Source organism: Thalassophryne amazonica, chromosome 19 (genome assembly GCF_902500255.1).
Source record: "Thalassophryne amazonica chromosome 19, fThaAma1.1, whole genome shotgun sequence".
NCBI lineage: Eukaryota > Metazoa > Chordata > Actinopteri > Batrachoidiformes > Batrachoididae > Thalassophryne > Thalassophryne amazonica.
Genome location: NC_047121.1, coordinates 57,940,983 through 57,956,711, shown reverse-complemented (window position 1 = coordinate 57,956,711; position 15,729 = coordinate 57,940,983). Strand labels below are relative to the sequence as shown.

Genomic DNA, 15,729 nt, shown 5'->3' with positions numbered 1-15,729 from the left:
GAAAAAAAGAGACAAGAACGTAAAACAATAAAATCTTTAGTGATTAATGGTGAGGAATGCTTTAATGAAACATCTATTGCAAATGAAATTACTAAGTTCTATCAAAATCTGTACACCACCTCCTATTCGGCTCCAAAGGCTGAAAGCTTTCTGAAACAAATTAAACAACATATCCCACAAATTGATGATGAGTTTAAAGAAAACTGTGAGCAAGACATAAACCTTACTGAACTTGACAAGGCAATTATGTGCCTAAAACTTGATCATTCTCCAGGTCCTGATGGGCTAACTGGTAACTTCTATAGACATTTTTGGAAATCACTCAGAAACCTACTCTTTCAAATGTTTAATGAGGCCATAGATAATTTAGCTCTACCAACAAGCATGAAACAAGGTATCACTTTAATTCCCAAACCAGATAAAGATACAAAAATACTAGAAAACTATCGCCCAATCTCACTTCTTAATAATGATTATAAACTACTTATACTAATAGACTTAAAAAGAAAATAGACACTATTATTAATGAAACACAATCAGGCTTTGTGAATAAAAGATCTATACATAATAATGAGGTGGGCTTCATAGATAATTGGCAAAGCTTCTGGGGAAAACCTGGTCTTGTTAGGAGAGATGGCATCCATCCCACTTTGGATGGAGCAGCTCTCATTTCTAGAAATCTGGCCAATTTTCTTAAATCCTCCAAACCGTGACTATCCAGGGTTGGGACCAGGAAGCAGAGTTGTAGTCTTACACACCTCTCTGCAGCTTCTCTCCCCCTGCCATCCCCTCATTACCCCATCCCCGTAGAGACGGTGCCTGCTCCCAGACTACCAATAACCAGCAAAAATCTATTTAAGCATAAAAATTCAAAAAGAAAAAACAATATAGCACCTTCAACTGCACCACAGACTAAAACAGTTAAATGTGGTCTATTAAACATTAGGTCTCTCTCTTCTAAGTCCCTGTTGGTAAATGATATAATAATTGATCAACATATTGATTTATTCTGCCTTACAGAAACCTGGTTACAGCAGGATGAATATGTTAGTTTAAATGAGTCAACACCCCCGAGTCACACTAAGTGTCAGAATGCTCGTAGCACGGGCCGGGGTGGAGGATTAGCAGCAATCTTCCATTCCAGCTTATTAATTAATCAAAAACCCAGACAGAGCTTTAATTCATTTGAAAGCTTGTCTCTTAGTCTTGTCCATCCAAATTGGAAGTCCCAAAAACCAGTTTTATTTGTTATTATCTATCGTCCACCTGGTCGTTACTGTGAGTTTCTCTGTGAATTTTCAGACCTTTTGTCTGACTTAGTGCTTAGCTCAGATAAGATAATTATAGTGGGCGATTTTAACATCCACACAGATGCTGAGAATGACAGCCTCAACACTGCATTTAATCTATTATTAGACTCTATTGGCTTTGCTCAAAAAGTAAATGAGTCCACCCACCACTTTAATCATATCTTAGATCTTGTTCTGACTTATGGTATGGAAATAGAAGACTTAACAGTATTCCCTGAAAACTCCCTTCTGTCTGATCATTTCTTAATAACATTTACTCTGATGGACTACCCAGCAGTGGGGAATAAGTTTCATTACACTAGAAGTCTTTCAGAAAGCGCTGTAACTAGGTTTAAGGATATGATTCCTTCTTTATGTTCTCTAATGCCATATACCAACACAGTGCAGAGTAGCTACCTAAACTCTGTAAGGGAGATAGAGTATCTCATCAATAGTTTTACATCCTCATTGAAGACAACTTTGATGCTGTAGCTCCTCTGAAAAAGAGAGCTTTAAATCAGAAGTGTCTGACTCCGTGGTATAACTCACAAAACTCGTAGCTTAAAGCAGATAACCCGTAAGTTGGAGAGGAAATGGCGTCTCACTAATTTAGAAGATCTTCACTTAGCCTGGAAAAAAGAGTCTGTTGCTCTATAAAAAAGCCCTCCGTAAAGCTAGGACATCTTTCTACTCATCACTAATTGAAGAAATAAGAACAACCCCAGGTTTCTTTTCAGCACTGTAGCCAGGCTGACAGAGTCAGAGCTCTATTGAGCTGAGTATTCATTAACTTTAACTAGTAATGACTTCATGACTTTCTTTGCTAACAAAATTTTAACTATTAGAGAAAAAATTACTCATAACCATCCCAAAGACGTATCGTTATCTTTGGCTGCTTTCAGTGATGCCGGTATTTGGTTAGACTCTTTCTCTCCGATTGTTCTGTCTGAGTTATTTTCATTAGTTACTTCATCCAAACCATCAACATGTTTATTAGACCCCATTCCTACCAGGCTGCTCAAGGAAGCCCTACCATTATTTAATGCTTCGATCTTAAATATGATCAATCTATCTTTGTTAGTTGGCTATGTACCACAGGCTTTTAAGGTGGCAGTAATTAAACCATTACTTAAAAAGTCATCACTTGACCCAGCTATCTTAGCTAATTATAGGCCAATCTCCAACCTTCCTTTTCTCTCAAAAATTCTTGAAAGGGTAGTTGTAAAACAGCTAACTGATCATCTGCAGAGGAGATGGTCTATTTGAAGAGTTTCAGTCAGGTTTTAGAATTCATCATAGTACAGAAGCAGCATTAGTGAAGGTTACAAATGATCTTCTTATGGCCTCGGACAGTGGACTCATCTCTGTGTGCTTGTTCTGTTAGCACCTCAGTGCTGCTTTTGATACTGTTGACCATAAAATTTTATTACAGAGATTAGAGCATGCCATAGGTATTAAAGGCACTGCGCTGCGGTGGTTTGAATCATATGTGTCTAATAGATTACAATTTTTTGGTCATGTAAATGGGGAAATTTCTTCACAGACTACAGTTAATTATGGAGTTCCACAAGGTTCTGTGCTAGGACCAATTTTATTCCTTTATACATGCTTCCCTTAGGCAGTATATTAGACGGTATTGCTTAAATTTTCATTGTTACGCAGATGATACCCAGCTTTATCTATCCATTGAAGCCAGAGGACACACACCAATTAGCTAACTGCAGGATTGTCTTACAGACATAAAGACATTGATGACCTCTAATTCCTGCTTTTAAACTCAGATAAACTGGAAGTTATTGTACTTGGCCCCACAACTCTTAGAAACATGGTGTCTAACCAGATTCCTTACTCTGGATGGCATTACCCTGACCTCTAGTAATACAGTGTGAGAAATCTTGGAGGCTTTTTTGATCAGGATATGTCATTCAAAGCGCATATTAAACAAATATGTAGGACTGCTTTTTTGCATTTGCGCAATATCTCTAAAATCAGAAAGGTCTTGTCTCAGAGTGATGCTGAAAAACTAATTCATCGATTTATTTCCTCTAGGCTGGACTATTGTAATTCATTATTATCAGGTTGTCCTAAAAGTTCCCTAAAAAGCCTTCAGTTAATTCAAAATGCTGCAGCTAGAGTACTGACGGGGACTAGAAGGAGAGAGCATATCTCACCCCTATGGGCCTCTCTTCATTGGCTTCCTGTTAATTCTACAATAGAATTTAAAATTATTCTTCTTACTTATAAGGTTTTGAATAATCAGGTCCCATCTTATCTTAGGGACCTCGTAGTACCATATCACCCCAATAGAGCGCTTCGCTCTCAGACTGCAGGCTTACTTGTAGTTCCTAGGGTTTGTAAGAGTAGAATGGGAGGCAGAGCCTTCAGCTTTCAGGCTCCTCTCCTGTGGAACCAGCTCCAATTCAAGATCAGGGGAGACAGACACCCTCTCTACTTTTAAGATTAGGCTTAAAACTTTCCTTTTTGCTAAAGCTTATAGTTAGGGCTGAGATCAGGTGACCCTGAACCATCCCTTAGTTTGCGCTATAGACGTAGACTGCTGGGGGGTTCCCATGATGCACTGTTTCTTTCTCTTTTTGCTCTGTATGCACCACTCTGCATTAATCATTAGTGATCGATCTCATGCTCCCTCCACAGCATGTCTTTTGTCCTGGTTCTCATCCCTCAGCCCCAACCAGTCCCAGCAGAAGACGGCCCTCCCTGAGCCTGGTTCTGCTGGAGGTTTCTTCCTGTTAAAAGGGGAGTTTTTCTTCCCACTGTAGCCAAGTGCTTGCTCACAGGGGGGTCGTTTTGACCGTTGGGGTTTTACATAATTATTGTATGGCCTTGCCTTACAATATAATCGTCTTGGGGCAACTGTTTGTTGTGATTTGGCGCTATATAAAAAATTGATTGATTGATTGATACTATTAGACTGGTAAAAGACCTATTAGATTATAGTGACTTAATTGAAGACAAAGGATTCATTCTATTCCTTGACTTTATAAGGCCTTTGATCAACTAGAGCATCAATTTCTTTTCAAGTACTGCGGGCATATGGCTTTGGACCTAAATTTTGTAAGGTAATTGAAACATTCTATAGAGATACTACTAGTACAGTGACACTTCCAACTGGTACCACACCAACGCTCTCTTAAATAGAGGAGTAAACAAGGATGCAATATTCACCATTCCTGTTCATAATGGCAGTTGAAATGCTGGCCATTATGCTTAAAAATTCACAGTATAGAAAAATTGACATTTTAGTAAACAGCTTATAATTAGTCAACTTGCTGACAACACAACTATCTTCCTCAAAAATTTAGAACAAATTCCTGTAGTATTAAACTTAATTGACCTCTTCTCTGAAGCATCTGGTTTGACACTTAATCGTAATAAATGTGAACTTATGGCCATACACGATTGTAACCTTATAGAAGCATATAATATTCCAATAAAATCTTGTGTAAAATATCTGGGCATTAGTCTAACTAAAGATACTGATGCAAGTGACTCATTAAATATACACCCAAAAATTAATCAGTGTAAATCTAAGTTGAATTCTTGGCTACAACGAGACCTAACAGTTTTTGGAAGAACATACCTAACTAAAATGGAATCTCTAGCAAGATGTATTTATCCAGCCTACTCCATGGCGATCCCAGACAAATCAATAAAAGCCATAAACAAGCTCAACTTTAACTTTGTCTGGAAAAACAAAGTTCACTATATTAAAAAATCTGAAACCATAAAAGAATACGAGGAAGGTGGACTTCAAGTAATTGACTTTGAATGTTTAAATACTGTACTAAAAATAAAATGGTTAAAATCTTTCCTAACTGAAAAAAAATAGCACCTGGTTCTGCCTCTCCTAAGACCTATTTGATAAAATGGGAGGTATTGAATTCATCCTTAGATGTGATTTTAATGTTGATAAATTACCAGTTAAACTATTATCCTTTCATAAACAAGTCCTGTTAAGCTGGAAACTTATGTACAACCACAATTTTACTCCACATCAAACCCCAATATGGAACAACAGATATGTACTTTGCAATAGAAAATCTATTTTCTTGCAGAACTGGATGGATAAAGGAGTGTGGTCAATACGCCATCTAATGGATGACCAAGGGAACTGGTTATCATTTGAAAACTTCTGCACCCTACACAGTATTACATGTCGAAGGGCAGAATTAAAAAAAATCTCCAAAGCAATCCCTCAAACTCTCAAACGCCTAATAGAGAGCATGGAAATGAACAATCTGCCTGCTCCTAACCTCCCAAACCTGCAAATCTATGAACAAAATTTCTTAAAAAAAATATACCCAACAAAACTCAGAAAATGTCTAAATAATCAATTATTCCCCATAAAACCAAATAGAAACTCAATCATCCAAAAATTTTCTAAAGTTGAAATTAAAAAAATTAGAACTGAATATCTAAAATTTCCCATTAGTCCCAAAAAAGAAACACACTTTAAAATTTTAAATGAAATTTATCCATCCAGGGAACTGCTTTAGAAAAAGATTTAATATTGAACAAAACAACTGTATATTCTGTGATAACGACATTGAAACAACCGAGCATTTATTTTACCAGTGCATATATTCCAGGACATTTTGGGACGACTTATGGAACTGGCTATCTTCAAGAATCCAGCTACAAAGTGATCTGAAATGGGATGATATTGTTTTTGGTATTTTCTCAAGAGGACACTGAAACAAGAAATGTGCTGAACAAGTACCTTATTGTTAGCAAAATATTTTATACATACAGGTAAATGTAAGAAAGTAAAGCCCATTTCACTGTCTTTAAAAAAACAAATGCAGTAAACTATGTAAAATCCCTTAAACAGATGACATGTAAAAATGCACTATCTCTGATGGAAGCCATAGAAGATCTACAACTTTTTGCTGACCTCTAATGTTGTGTGTGTTTGTGTGTGTGTGTGTATATATCTATCTTCTTTTCTTATTTTGTTAAGTTACCAGTGCCTTGTAAACTGCACCAGAATGTTTCAAATTGTTAATTGCCAAGATGGTTTGTACATTTAATCCTGTTGGAAGGAGAGGGAGAGAGAGGAGAAGGAAGAAGAAGAAGAAAAAAAAATATTTCTCATAATACTGAGAACGTTATTGTGGCCTTCCCTTTTTTTTCGTTACTGTATGTTGCATTTATTGAAATAAAGTTTTGGGGAAAAAAAATTCATGTTCGCCATCTTTGTACTCCTTTCTTGCGTCTTCTTCTTCTTCTTTGTATTTCCGGCAGACTAGGCACGGCTAGTGCATTGCTGCCCCCCACTTGTCAGAATGTGCACCTAGAAAACAATGCCTTATCTTCCCTACACTTTATTGTAACACCCTGTGCTCCTCAGAAAGTTTATGACTGCCATTGTCCTCTCTTTAGGGGAAGCTCCTTGACCTAGAATGGTCCTTAGGGAAAAGGTGTTAATTCCCAATGATGTAAGCACACAGAACATATCTTTGCCCTGCATAAGCAGAACAATGCAAAATAAAATGAGTCACTGTTTCAGGGACATCACAAAATTCACAAAGGCCATCTTTGTGTTTTCCAATGAGGAACAACCCACTAGCACTCCTTTCTTGCCAGCTGCCAGCAGCGTAATGATTTAGGGAATGACGTCACTCATCACTGAGTTAACCATCTGCAGTCAGTTTATGGTTAACATCCAAATGTTACTGGATTTACAGTCTGAAGCCACATTTACTAAACATACAGCATAATTATCCTTTATTTTTAATTTTGGTTCCACAAAAAAAAAAAAAAATCACTATGTTTGTTTAATGTGTCATAAAGATGTGTGTTTTCCAAAGGTTATCATGAAGGTCACACAACAGACACCAGATGTCTGGCCCGTGGGAGACTTTGGACCAACGTGTCCTACAGTGAGGGAACACAGTTCCATCCCAGAAACTATTCTGTTCCAACATCTTATTAAAACACCAATGACCTGTCACCCTTCGGAACAGCAACCAGAACAGAACAACAGCAAGAAACACAGGGTCAGTCAGTCGGTGTGTGTCAAACCAGACCGTCATTATGTGTGAACTCACTTTTTTGCTTAATTGAAGTGGCTCGATCAGTTTTTCTTAATTGGTTTGGGGATGTGTTCTGGACGCTGGATTGAGGCACCACATAACCCACACTGACTGTGTCTCAGAGATCATGATTCATGAGTCTGAATGAAAAGGTCAAAAGGTCAGATTAATTAGTTTGCATGTAGTGACAGAGCAGGTTGAGATGAGCCTGGAGGTGATGTGCTTTGAGAGCAGGGGAATGAAAATCAGTAGGAGCAAGACTGAGTACATGTGTGTGATTGAGAGGGAGCCTGGTGGAATAATGCAGTAACAAGGAGTAGAGTTGGTGAAAGTAGATAAGTTTAAATACTGTTTTAAAACTGTTCAAAGTAATTAGAGAGTGTGGTAGAGAGATGAAGAAGAGAGTGCAGGCAGGGTGGAGAAAGGTGGTAGGAGTGATTTGTGATCGAAGAATATATCTGCAAGAGTGAAGGGGAAAGTTCACAAGACAGTAGCGAGACCAGCTATGACATAGCTGCTATGTCATACAGCTTAGAAATGGTGGCATGAACAAAAAGATGGGAGGCAGAACTGGAGATGCTGCTATTTTCTTTGGGAGTGACGAGGATAGACAGGATTAAGAATGAACATACAACCCCTGGCAAAAATTATGGAATCACCGGCCTCGGAGGATGTTCATTCAGTTGTTTAATTTTGTAGAAAAAAAAAGATCACAGACATGACACAAAACTAAATTAATTTCAAATGGCAACTTTCTGGCTTTAAGAAACACTATTAGAAATTAGAAAAAGAAATTGTGGCAGTCAGTAACGTTTACTTTTTAGACCAAGCAGAGGGAAAAAAAAATATGGAATCACTCAATTCTGAGGAAAAAATTATGGAATCATGAAAAACGACCGCTCCAACACATCACTAGTATTTTGTTGCACCGCCTCTGGCTTTTATAACAGCTCGCAGTCTCTGAGGCATGGACTTAATGAGTGACAAACAGTACTCTTCATCAATCTGGCTCCAACTTTCTCTGATTGCTGTTGCCAGATCAGCTTTGCAGGTTGGAGCCTTGTCATGGACCATTTTCTTCAACTTCCACCAAAGATTTTCAATTGGATTAAGATCCGGACTATTTGCAGGCCATGACATTGACCCTATGTGTCTTTTTGCAAGGACTGTTTTCACAGTTTTTGCTCTATGGCAAGATGCATTATCATCTTGAAAAATGATTTCATCATCCTCAAACATCCTTTCAATTGATGGGATAAGAAAAGTGTCCAAAATATCAACGTAAACTTGTGCATTTATTGATGATGTAATGACAGCCATCTCCGCAGTGCCTTTACCTGACATGCAGCCCCATATCATCAATGACTGTGGAAATTTACATGTTCTCTTCAGGCAGTCATCTTTATAAATCTCATTGGAACAGCACCAAACAAAAGTTCCAGCATCATCACCTTGCCCAATGCAGATTCGAGATTCATCACTGAATATGACTTTCATCCAGTCATCCACAGTCCACAATTGCTTTTCCTTAGCCCATTGTAACCTTGCTTTTTCTGTTTAGGTGTTAATGATGGCTTTCGTTTAGCTTTTCTGTATGTAAATCCCATTTCCTTTAGGCGGTTTCTTACAGTTCAATCACAGACGTTGATTCCAGTTTCCTCCCATTCGTTCCTCATTTGTTGTGCATTTTCGATTTTTGAGACATATTAAGTTTTCTGTCTTGACGCTTTGATGTCTTCCTTGGTCTACCAGTATGTTTGCCTTTAACCACCTTCCCATGTTGTTTGTATTTGGTCCAGAGTTTAGACAGCTGACTGAACAACCAACATCTTTTGCAACATTGCGTGATGATTTACCCTCTTTTAAGAGTTTGATAATCCTCTCCTTTGTTTCAATTGACATCTCTCGTGTTGGAGCCATGATTCATGTCAGTCCACTTGGTGCAACAGCTCTCCAAGGTGTGATCACTCCTTTTTAGATGCAGACTAATGAGCAGATCTGATTTGATGCAGGTGTTAGTTTTGGGGATGAAAATTTACAGGGTGATTCCATAATTTTATTCCTCAGAATTGAGTGAGTCCATATTTTTTTTCCCTCTGCTCAGTCTAAAAAAGTAACCGTTACTGACTGCCACAATTTTTTTTTTCCTGATTTCTTCTAGTGTTTCTTAAAGCCAGAAAGTTGCCATTTGAAATGACTTTAGTTTTGTGTTATGTCTGTGATCTGCTTTTTTTCTACAAAATTAAACAACTGAATGAACATCCTCCGAGGCCGGTGATTCCATAATTTTTGCCAGGGGTTGTATCAGAAGGACAGCACAGGTGGGACAGTTTGGAGACCAAGTCAGAGAGGCGACACTGAAATGGTTTGGACATGTGCAGAAGAGGGATCCAGGGTATATAGGGAGAAGGATGCTGAGGATGGAGCCACCAGGCAGAAGGAGAAGAGGGAGGACAAAGAGATTTATAGATGGGCTGACACGCAGGTGGTTGCTGAGACAGAGGAAGATACAGAGGACAGATTGAGATGGAGACACGTGATCTGCTGTGGTGCCCCCTAGAGGGAGCAGCTGAAAGTTCATTCACCAAACTAGAAATCAGAAATCTTTGTTTAAACTTTATTATATCAGAACATTGTATTGCGAGGCTTCCGCCAACATATATTCACATTCACATGTACAAAAATACAAATATGTACATTTCGAAAATACAAAATAGTTAAAAGAAAACCCACAAACCAAAGGTGGAACTGTACAAAATGTTTCAACTTTTGAGCAGCTTCATCATTTAACACAGAAGTCCTTAAACACATCACGTGCACTGGGAAATCTGTTATGTATAATGGCGTCATTTTCTACGTTTAACCATCTTCAGTTGTTCTGTCTGAAAATGGAGCCCCGAGCCCCAATTCAACCTTGACAGAATTCAACATGGAACACACAACCTCATCTGGTTTGTACTTCAACTTTGTTTCCTATTTGTGATGACGAATCAACATTCTGGATTCATCACCTGTTGAAATTGTGTGCATGGCCCAGAACTGGACCTGAACCAGGATCCTGGAAATGCCTTAAAAAAACAAAAACAAACCAGAAACAAAAAAAATTAAGAACCTCAGAAAGGTTCCTGGATCCTCCTAGTGTTTCTTTAGGACCACTTTAGAAAAGGTTTTAATCTACGAGCCGCAGAGGAATTGAGAACCTAAAAGCCTCTTTGTAGTAGCTTCAATTTTCCCGTAGTGGCCTCAGTGTCTGCTGAGGTCAAAGGTCGCAAGCTGCCAAAAATAAAAGGATGGTAGTGTTTGTTTCCACTGCAGAGATTTTAGGATTTTTATTTACACTCAATGACTTGCAGTGGTTTTATCAAATATAAATGTCTCAAAGTTTGTAAAATGAGCTCCACAGTTTTCAGCTTTTCTGAATGTTTTTAAAGAATGTCATGGAAAAACCATGAGAGTTCTTAATATGTTCAGACTGAAGTTTTAGCTTCCTCAGAAGTATAAATAATCTGTTAATTAACTGTAACAATATACCTACAAATTAAAGTACATGTTAATTGGAGCGCTACCCAAATGTAAACTAGAAGAGCACCCAAAGGCCTCCCTCGCCCAAAGTATTTGCCATCTAACAGGTTGAACATTTTCTTTAGAGTTTATCCATAACAAAAGGACTGAAGCAAAAACAGTCAAGTAAAAAACTAAAGTCAAAGTGTAACAAAGGTCGACTTTAGAGCCTGTGCAGAAAAACAACAGTAAACTAAATCCAGACAAAATAAAGTCCAGTTTACGTTCTTTGAAATGTCTGACAAAGTTCTTTGGATATAAAAGCAGAATGAAGACAGTCAACAGATCCTGATCCACACTGGCCAATTTTCACAGCAACAGGGAGCAACATGAATCTTGAGGTCAAGTATCTTCTGGCAACAAAGTTTCTACCAGATTAAAGGCGTCGCAGCAAATGTCACGTTAAGTGAGAAAAATTCACGATTGTGTTGAGAAAAAAAACAGACTCACAAATAAAAATGTTAAAAACACAGAGTGAGATTTCTACAAAACATCATCCAGATGGACTCAAAAATTACATTATGACGGTGGTAAAGATAAAAAATCAGAGTTTAAATTTAAGGCAAAAGGGGGAATTAAAATAGAAAATGACTAAATGAATTATAAAAATTGACAAATTCTTGCCGTAACAAAGGACGAAGCATCAAGAAGAACATAAAAACAAAGTTTTAATTTTAACAGAAAAAGAAGTCCTAGAAACTGTTGTACCTTTAATGGGAAAAAAAAAAAACGTTTACGGAGAAAATATCAAAAGAGTAAAAATGTAATTTTACAAGAAAAAGCCAAAATAATCAGAACACTAATCAAAATTTTCAATGTAACATTACAAATATTAAAAATTTTTCCCCTTAAATATTACTTTTTCCTCAATTATGAATCTATTGGACTTTTTTCCTCACAAAACTGACTTGGTTTTACTGTGATTTTTATTTCTATTTATTTTGACGGTGAAGACATCATAAACTCTGCTGCGGACATCTGACATCTGACTGGCTTTTAGAGAAAAAATAAAGTGTAAAATTACGTCCTACGAGAGTGATGTTATTTGATCTGATGACTACGATGGTGGTCTGGAGTCGCATGTTTTTTTTTTTTTTTTTTGTGTTAACTTGGCGGGTTTCCCCTCAGGCCCAGAGGAACCAGTCTTGGCATTGGACGCCATGCTGCGCTGCTCTCCCTCCCCATTTCTTCTGCTGATCCATCTCTGCTGGACGATTCTGCCATTGTCGATCTGCCCACTTTCATCTGCAGCAGAGGGGGTGGGGCCAGGTCAGTCCATGTTCTGTTTAAGGATTCAGGCGATGGTCTGTGCTGCCTAGTCTCTGTGTGGCTCTTAAGCCCCACCTCCTCCATCTCTGTGGCGTTGACCTCATCAGAGTCAGAGTCTTCATCCAGCTCCAGGAGCCACGGGCTGTGGACATGCTCCTGCTCCTCAGCACCGCCCGCTGAGGATCCAGCACCTGGAGGAGAGTCAATGAATAAGTCCTGGAGACCAGCGGGAGGCGTCCTGGCGGTCTGTGCTTCCTCCTGTCTGGGCAAAAAGGAGGCCTGCGTGGGCGCCTCTACTGTGGTACTGCTGTGCTGGTTGAGGAAATCAATCTCATTTAGGAGGGAAGTGAAACTTTCAGTGTCATCACCAGCCTGCTCAAGCTCCACCCCCTGAGGCACAACTACAGCACCATTTTCACTGTTCTGTTGTGGACAAAGCGAGGTCACCGCGCCTGGTACAGCAGCTGGAGACACAGCGGAGCATTCAGGTCTGAGGCCTTCAGTCTGAACCAGAACCTGGTCTTGGTCTTTAACACGGTCAACAATTTGATCCAATCCAGTAGAGACCAGTGGGCGAGCAGCTTTCCGTTTTGGTGAGGGGGGCAGAGCCAGACTCGCCAGGTTGGAGGCAGAGTCTCCTGTAGAACAGAAAACACTGACAGTTTGCAGAAATCTGTTCAAGTGTACTTTAACTCCAGACAACACCACAAACAAAACCAGCTCAGATCCAGAACGGAGCCACACAGGAACATCGGCTCGATGCATGCGCATCCGCAGCTCTCTGAAGAGCACCTTCACCTGGTAACTTTTGGGAGCTGGTCAGAATTTGTCACAGCATCTTCCCAACTGTTCAAAGCCCTACAGAGTGATAGAAATCAACACCATCCTTAAGATGGCGCTATACTTCAGCCCACAGCCTGATTGGACTGTCGAAAAGTTCAAAATAGTCGTTTCATCTTTTCGCTATATTTGAATCTATTTTATCTTTAAGTTTATGGAGCCGGAGAAGAAACAGAAACCTCACGAGATCCCTAAAACAGGGTGGGGAGGGTGGACAAGCCCACTACTGTTTTTTTGTTTTTTTTTCTTTTATACTCGGCAGTCCGTTGATTCAGACAATCAGTTACTTAGCAGTTTGGTTAGCTGTGATTTATAAAGTTAGCCTTCCTGATGAGTGACCCGGCTTACCCTGCACACACCTAGAAGAAAATCTGGAACACCACACGGTGCATTGTGGATTAAAGGCTGAACGTACTAAAATTTTAGCTGACCTCCCGCGACTGTCGCTGAGTTGTATCTAGCAGACTTTACCTTGACACACACACACGTGCTGTACTCAATTGCTACATAGGAAAATTCAGCACCAATGTTGGCCAGATATGACCATCGATTTCTATTTAATCCACTAGATGGCGAATGCATCCTGTGAGCTGTTGCCAGAGCACCTCCATCTTGCTTAACGTTATGCGTCACCAGGCATTAGATTAAATAGAAATGGATTATTTGCTGACTTAAACTTGGGTTAAAGTGATCTGAAAATGTCGTTTTGTGCAGCGTTCAGGTGCTGCGACAAGCTGACAAACTGATGGAATAATTTTCTATCTGGACTGGGAGACGAACAGTCCCAGTCTATTAAGACTATAAACATCGGACCCTCTTCTGTATTTGTTTTGACAAATAGTGGCTGTACAAATGTGAGACTGAGTTTGAATAAATGTAACAGCTGAGTAATGGCACAGAAAAGGCAGATTCATGGTGAAACTCTCTTAAAAACATTGATCATGTCCACATTGATTTCTATTTATGTTTGGGTGTCTGACGCTAACCAAGATGGTGGTGCTCTGGCAACAGTCAGGGAATGAGCGGATTGCCGTGGTCCTCCATCTAGTGGATCAAATAGAAATCAATGGATATGACAGCTGCCTTAAAGTGGGTGGGGCTGAGCCACTGTCAATCTTACCAGTTGGTGGCTGGAGCTGCGGTGTAAGTTGGATCTGCTGATTGGACAGACTGGGGATGTCGAGCATGACTGTGGCCACACCTACGGCATGCAAACAGAATGGACACACATAGGTTATATTTCAAAGTAAAACCCTGGTGCCCATCAGAGTGAGATTCAGGGTCCATTCATACCTGCAGCCGTCTGTAGCACCGGCTGTCCCGGCAACACCTGGCTCATGGTCAGGACTGGTTGTCCCGGCAACACAGCTCCAACCAGTGACAAGACCTCAGCTGGAACCAGAGCCTTAATGGGGGACACTTTTTTTTGGTGGGGGAGAGGGGTGCAAATCAACAATAAAATTTAGTCTCAAATTAAAAGCTGAAATAATAACATTCTGTAACTTCTCAAATGAAACTCAAAGTCAAAAAAAGACAAAGTTGTCATGTGGCAAGTACGACTGAATAAAAGCCTCATACAAAAAATTTAATTCCTTTAGTCCATCATCAGAAATGATCCCTTCATTCTGTGTCAGTGAAACACATCACTACCTCTTCATGTTTCAAATTAAAAGCCCTGAAACAAGAAGCTTTGTAGCTGCAGCAAGGCTTTTACTGTGAAATCTGAAATGTGTCAAAATAAGTCTACAAACACATCATTCAGTGAAACCAGGATTTGTTTTTAACCAGACGGCTTTATAATAATGACCGAGTTTAATTAAACACACACTGGAGGAAGTGCGTTTGAGTAACAGCGAATTAAAACAGGCAGAGGAAGAAGGGGGAAAAAACAAGGAGAAAAACCTGAGCATAAAGTGCATCTTGTCACCACTGAGCAGGTCAAAATGTCATCAGAGAGGATCCCAACACAGGCAAATAAAACACACTTCAAAAAATGATCCGGTTTGAAGGGCAGCACTCAAAAAAAAAAAAAAAAAAAAAAAAAGTCTCAAACTGTTCAGTTTCTCTGCAATTCTCTTCAATCTTACCTTCAGTGTTTGTAGGTAGGGAGGAGAGTGGAGCTGCCATCCTCTGCTTGCTGCGAGACAGGATGTTGGGAACGGTCTTGTGTCTATCCCTCGTGCCTGGTGCATTATGAGAAGTACCAGTTGAGGTTGTCTGTAGGTTAGTGTGATGATGCTGGGAAGACGTAGAGGCAGGGTAATAAGTGAATTCGGAGGTGGGCGGGGCTTCAGGCGGAGCAGTTAATTTCTGGTTGGGAGTGGAAGGAACATGATCAGCATTGGTTCTGGTTTCTGGTCCTACAAGATCCTCTGCACCACTGCTGGGTGTTGGTGGTTCTGTGACAGCACCCGCGTCTTTCAGCCTGTCCCGCTCCTGCTCTGGGTGCCGCTGATCGGAGGAACCCTGCTCAGGCTCATTTCCTGTAGTCACACACACATACAAGTTACAGCGCTACCTATATGCAACTGTGAAAGGTCAGAGAAGCAGGACTAGGGTTATAATTCAGTTCCTGCTGTTTGTCTTTTCCAAACTGGGAAGCTTTGTTTGCAGTCTGAAATGCAGTGATAGTGTGACACCTAGCAGCAGAAAAATCATTCGTAGCAGCTTCAATGTAAAAAGGCTGTAAGAGGGACTTCTTGCTATTACCACGC

At 39.7% G+C, this 15,729-nt stretch overlaps 1 protein-coding gene and 1 long non-coding RNA gene across 2 annotated transcripts in view; both read right to left on the bottom strand.

Moving 5' to 3' along the window:
- Positions 1-6,213: 6,213 nt before the first annotated feature.
- On the bottom strand, positions 6,214-6,805 carry LOC117500969. Its single transcript, XR_004557901.1, has 2 exons — positions 6,634-6,805; positions 6,214-6,603 (listed from the first exon to the last, which is right to left on the bottom strand). It is a non-coding gene; the product is annotated as an uncharacterized LOC117500969 (long non-coding RNA).
- Positions 6,806-9,941: 3,136 nt separating this feature from the next.
- Positions 9,942-15,729, bottom strand: part of mgaa (MAX dimerization protein MGA a) — a 79,454-nt gene continuing 73,666 nt past the window's right edge. The window contains exons 25-28 of the mRNA XM_034159572.1: positions 15,103-15,498; positions 14,309-14,434; positions 14,136-14,216; positions 9,942-12,813 (exon numbers count right to left, since the gene is read on the bottom strand). Of these exons, the coding sequence (XP_034015463.1) occupies positions 12,011-12,813; positions 14,136-14,216; positions 14,309-14,434; positions 15,103-15,498 (1,406 nt within the window). The 3' untranslated portion in view covers positions 9,942-12,010. The remainder of the gene's footprint in view (positions 12,814-14,135; positions 14,217-14,308; positions 14,435-15,102; positions 15,499-15,729) is intronic.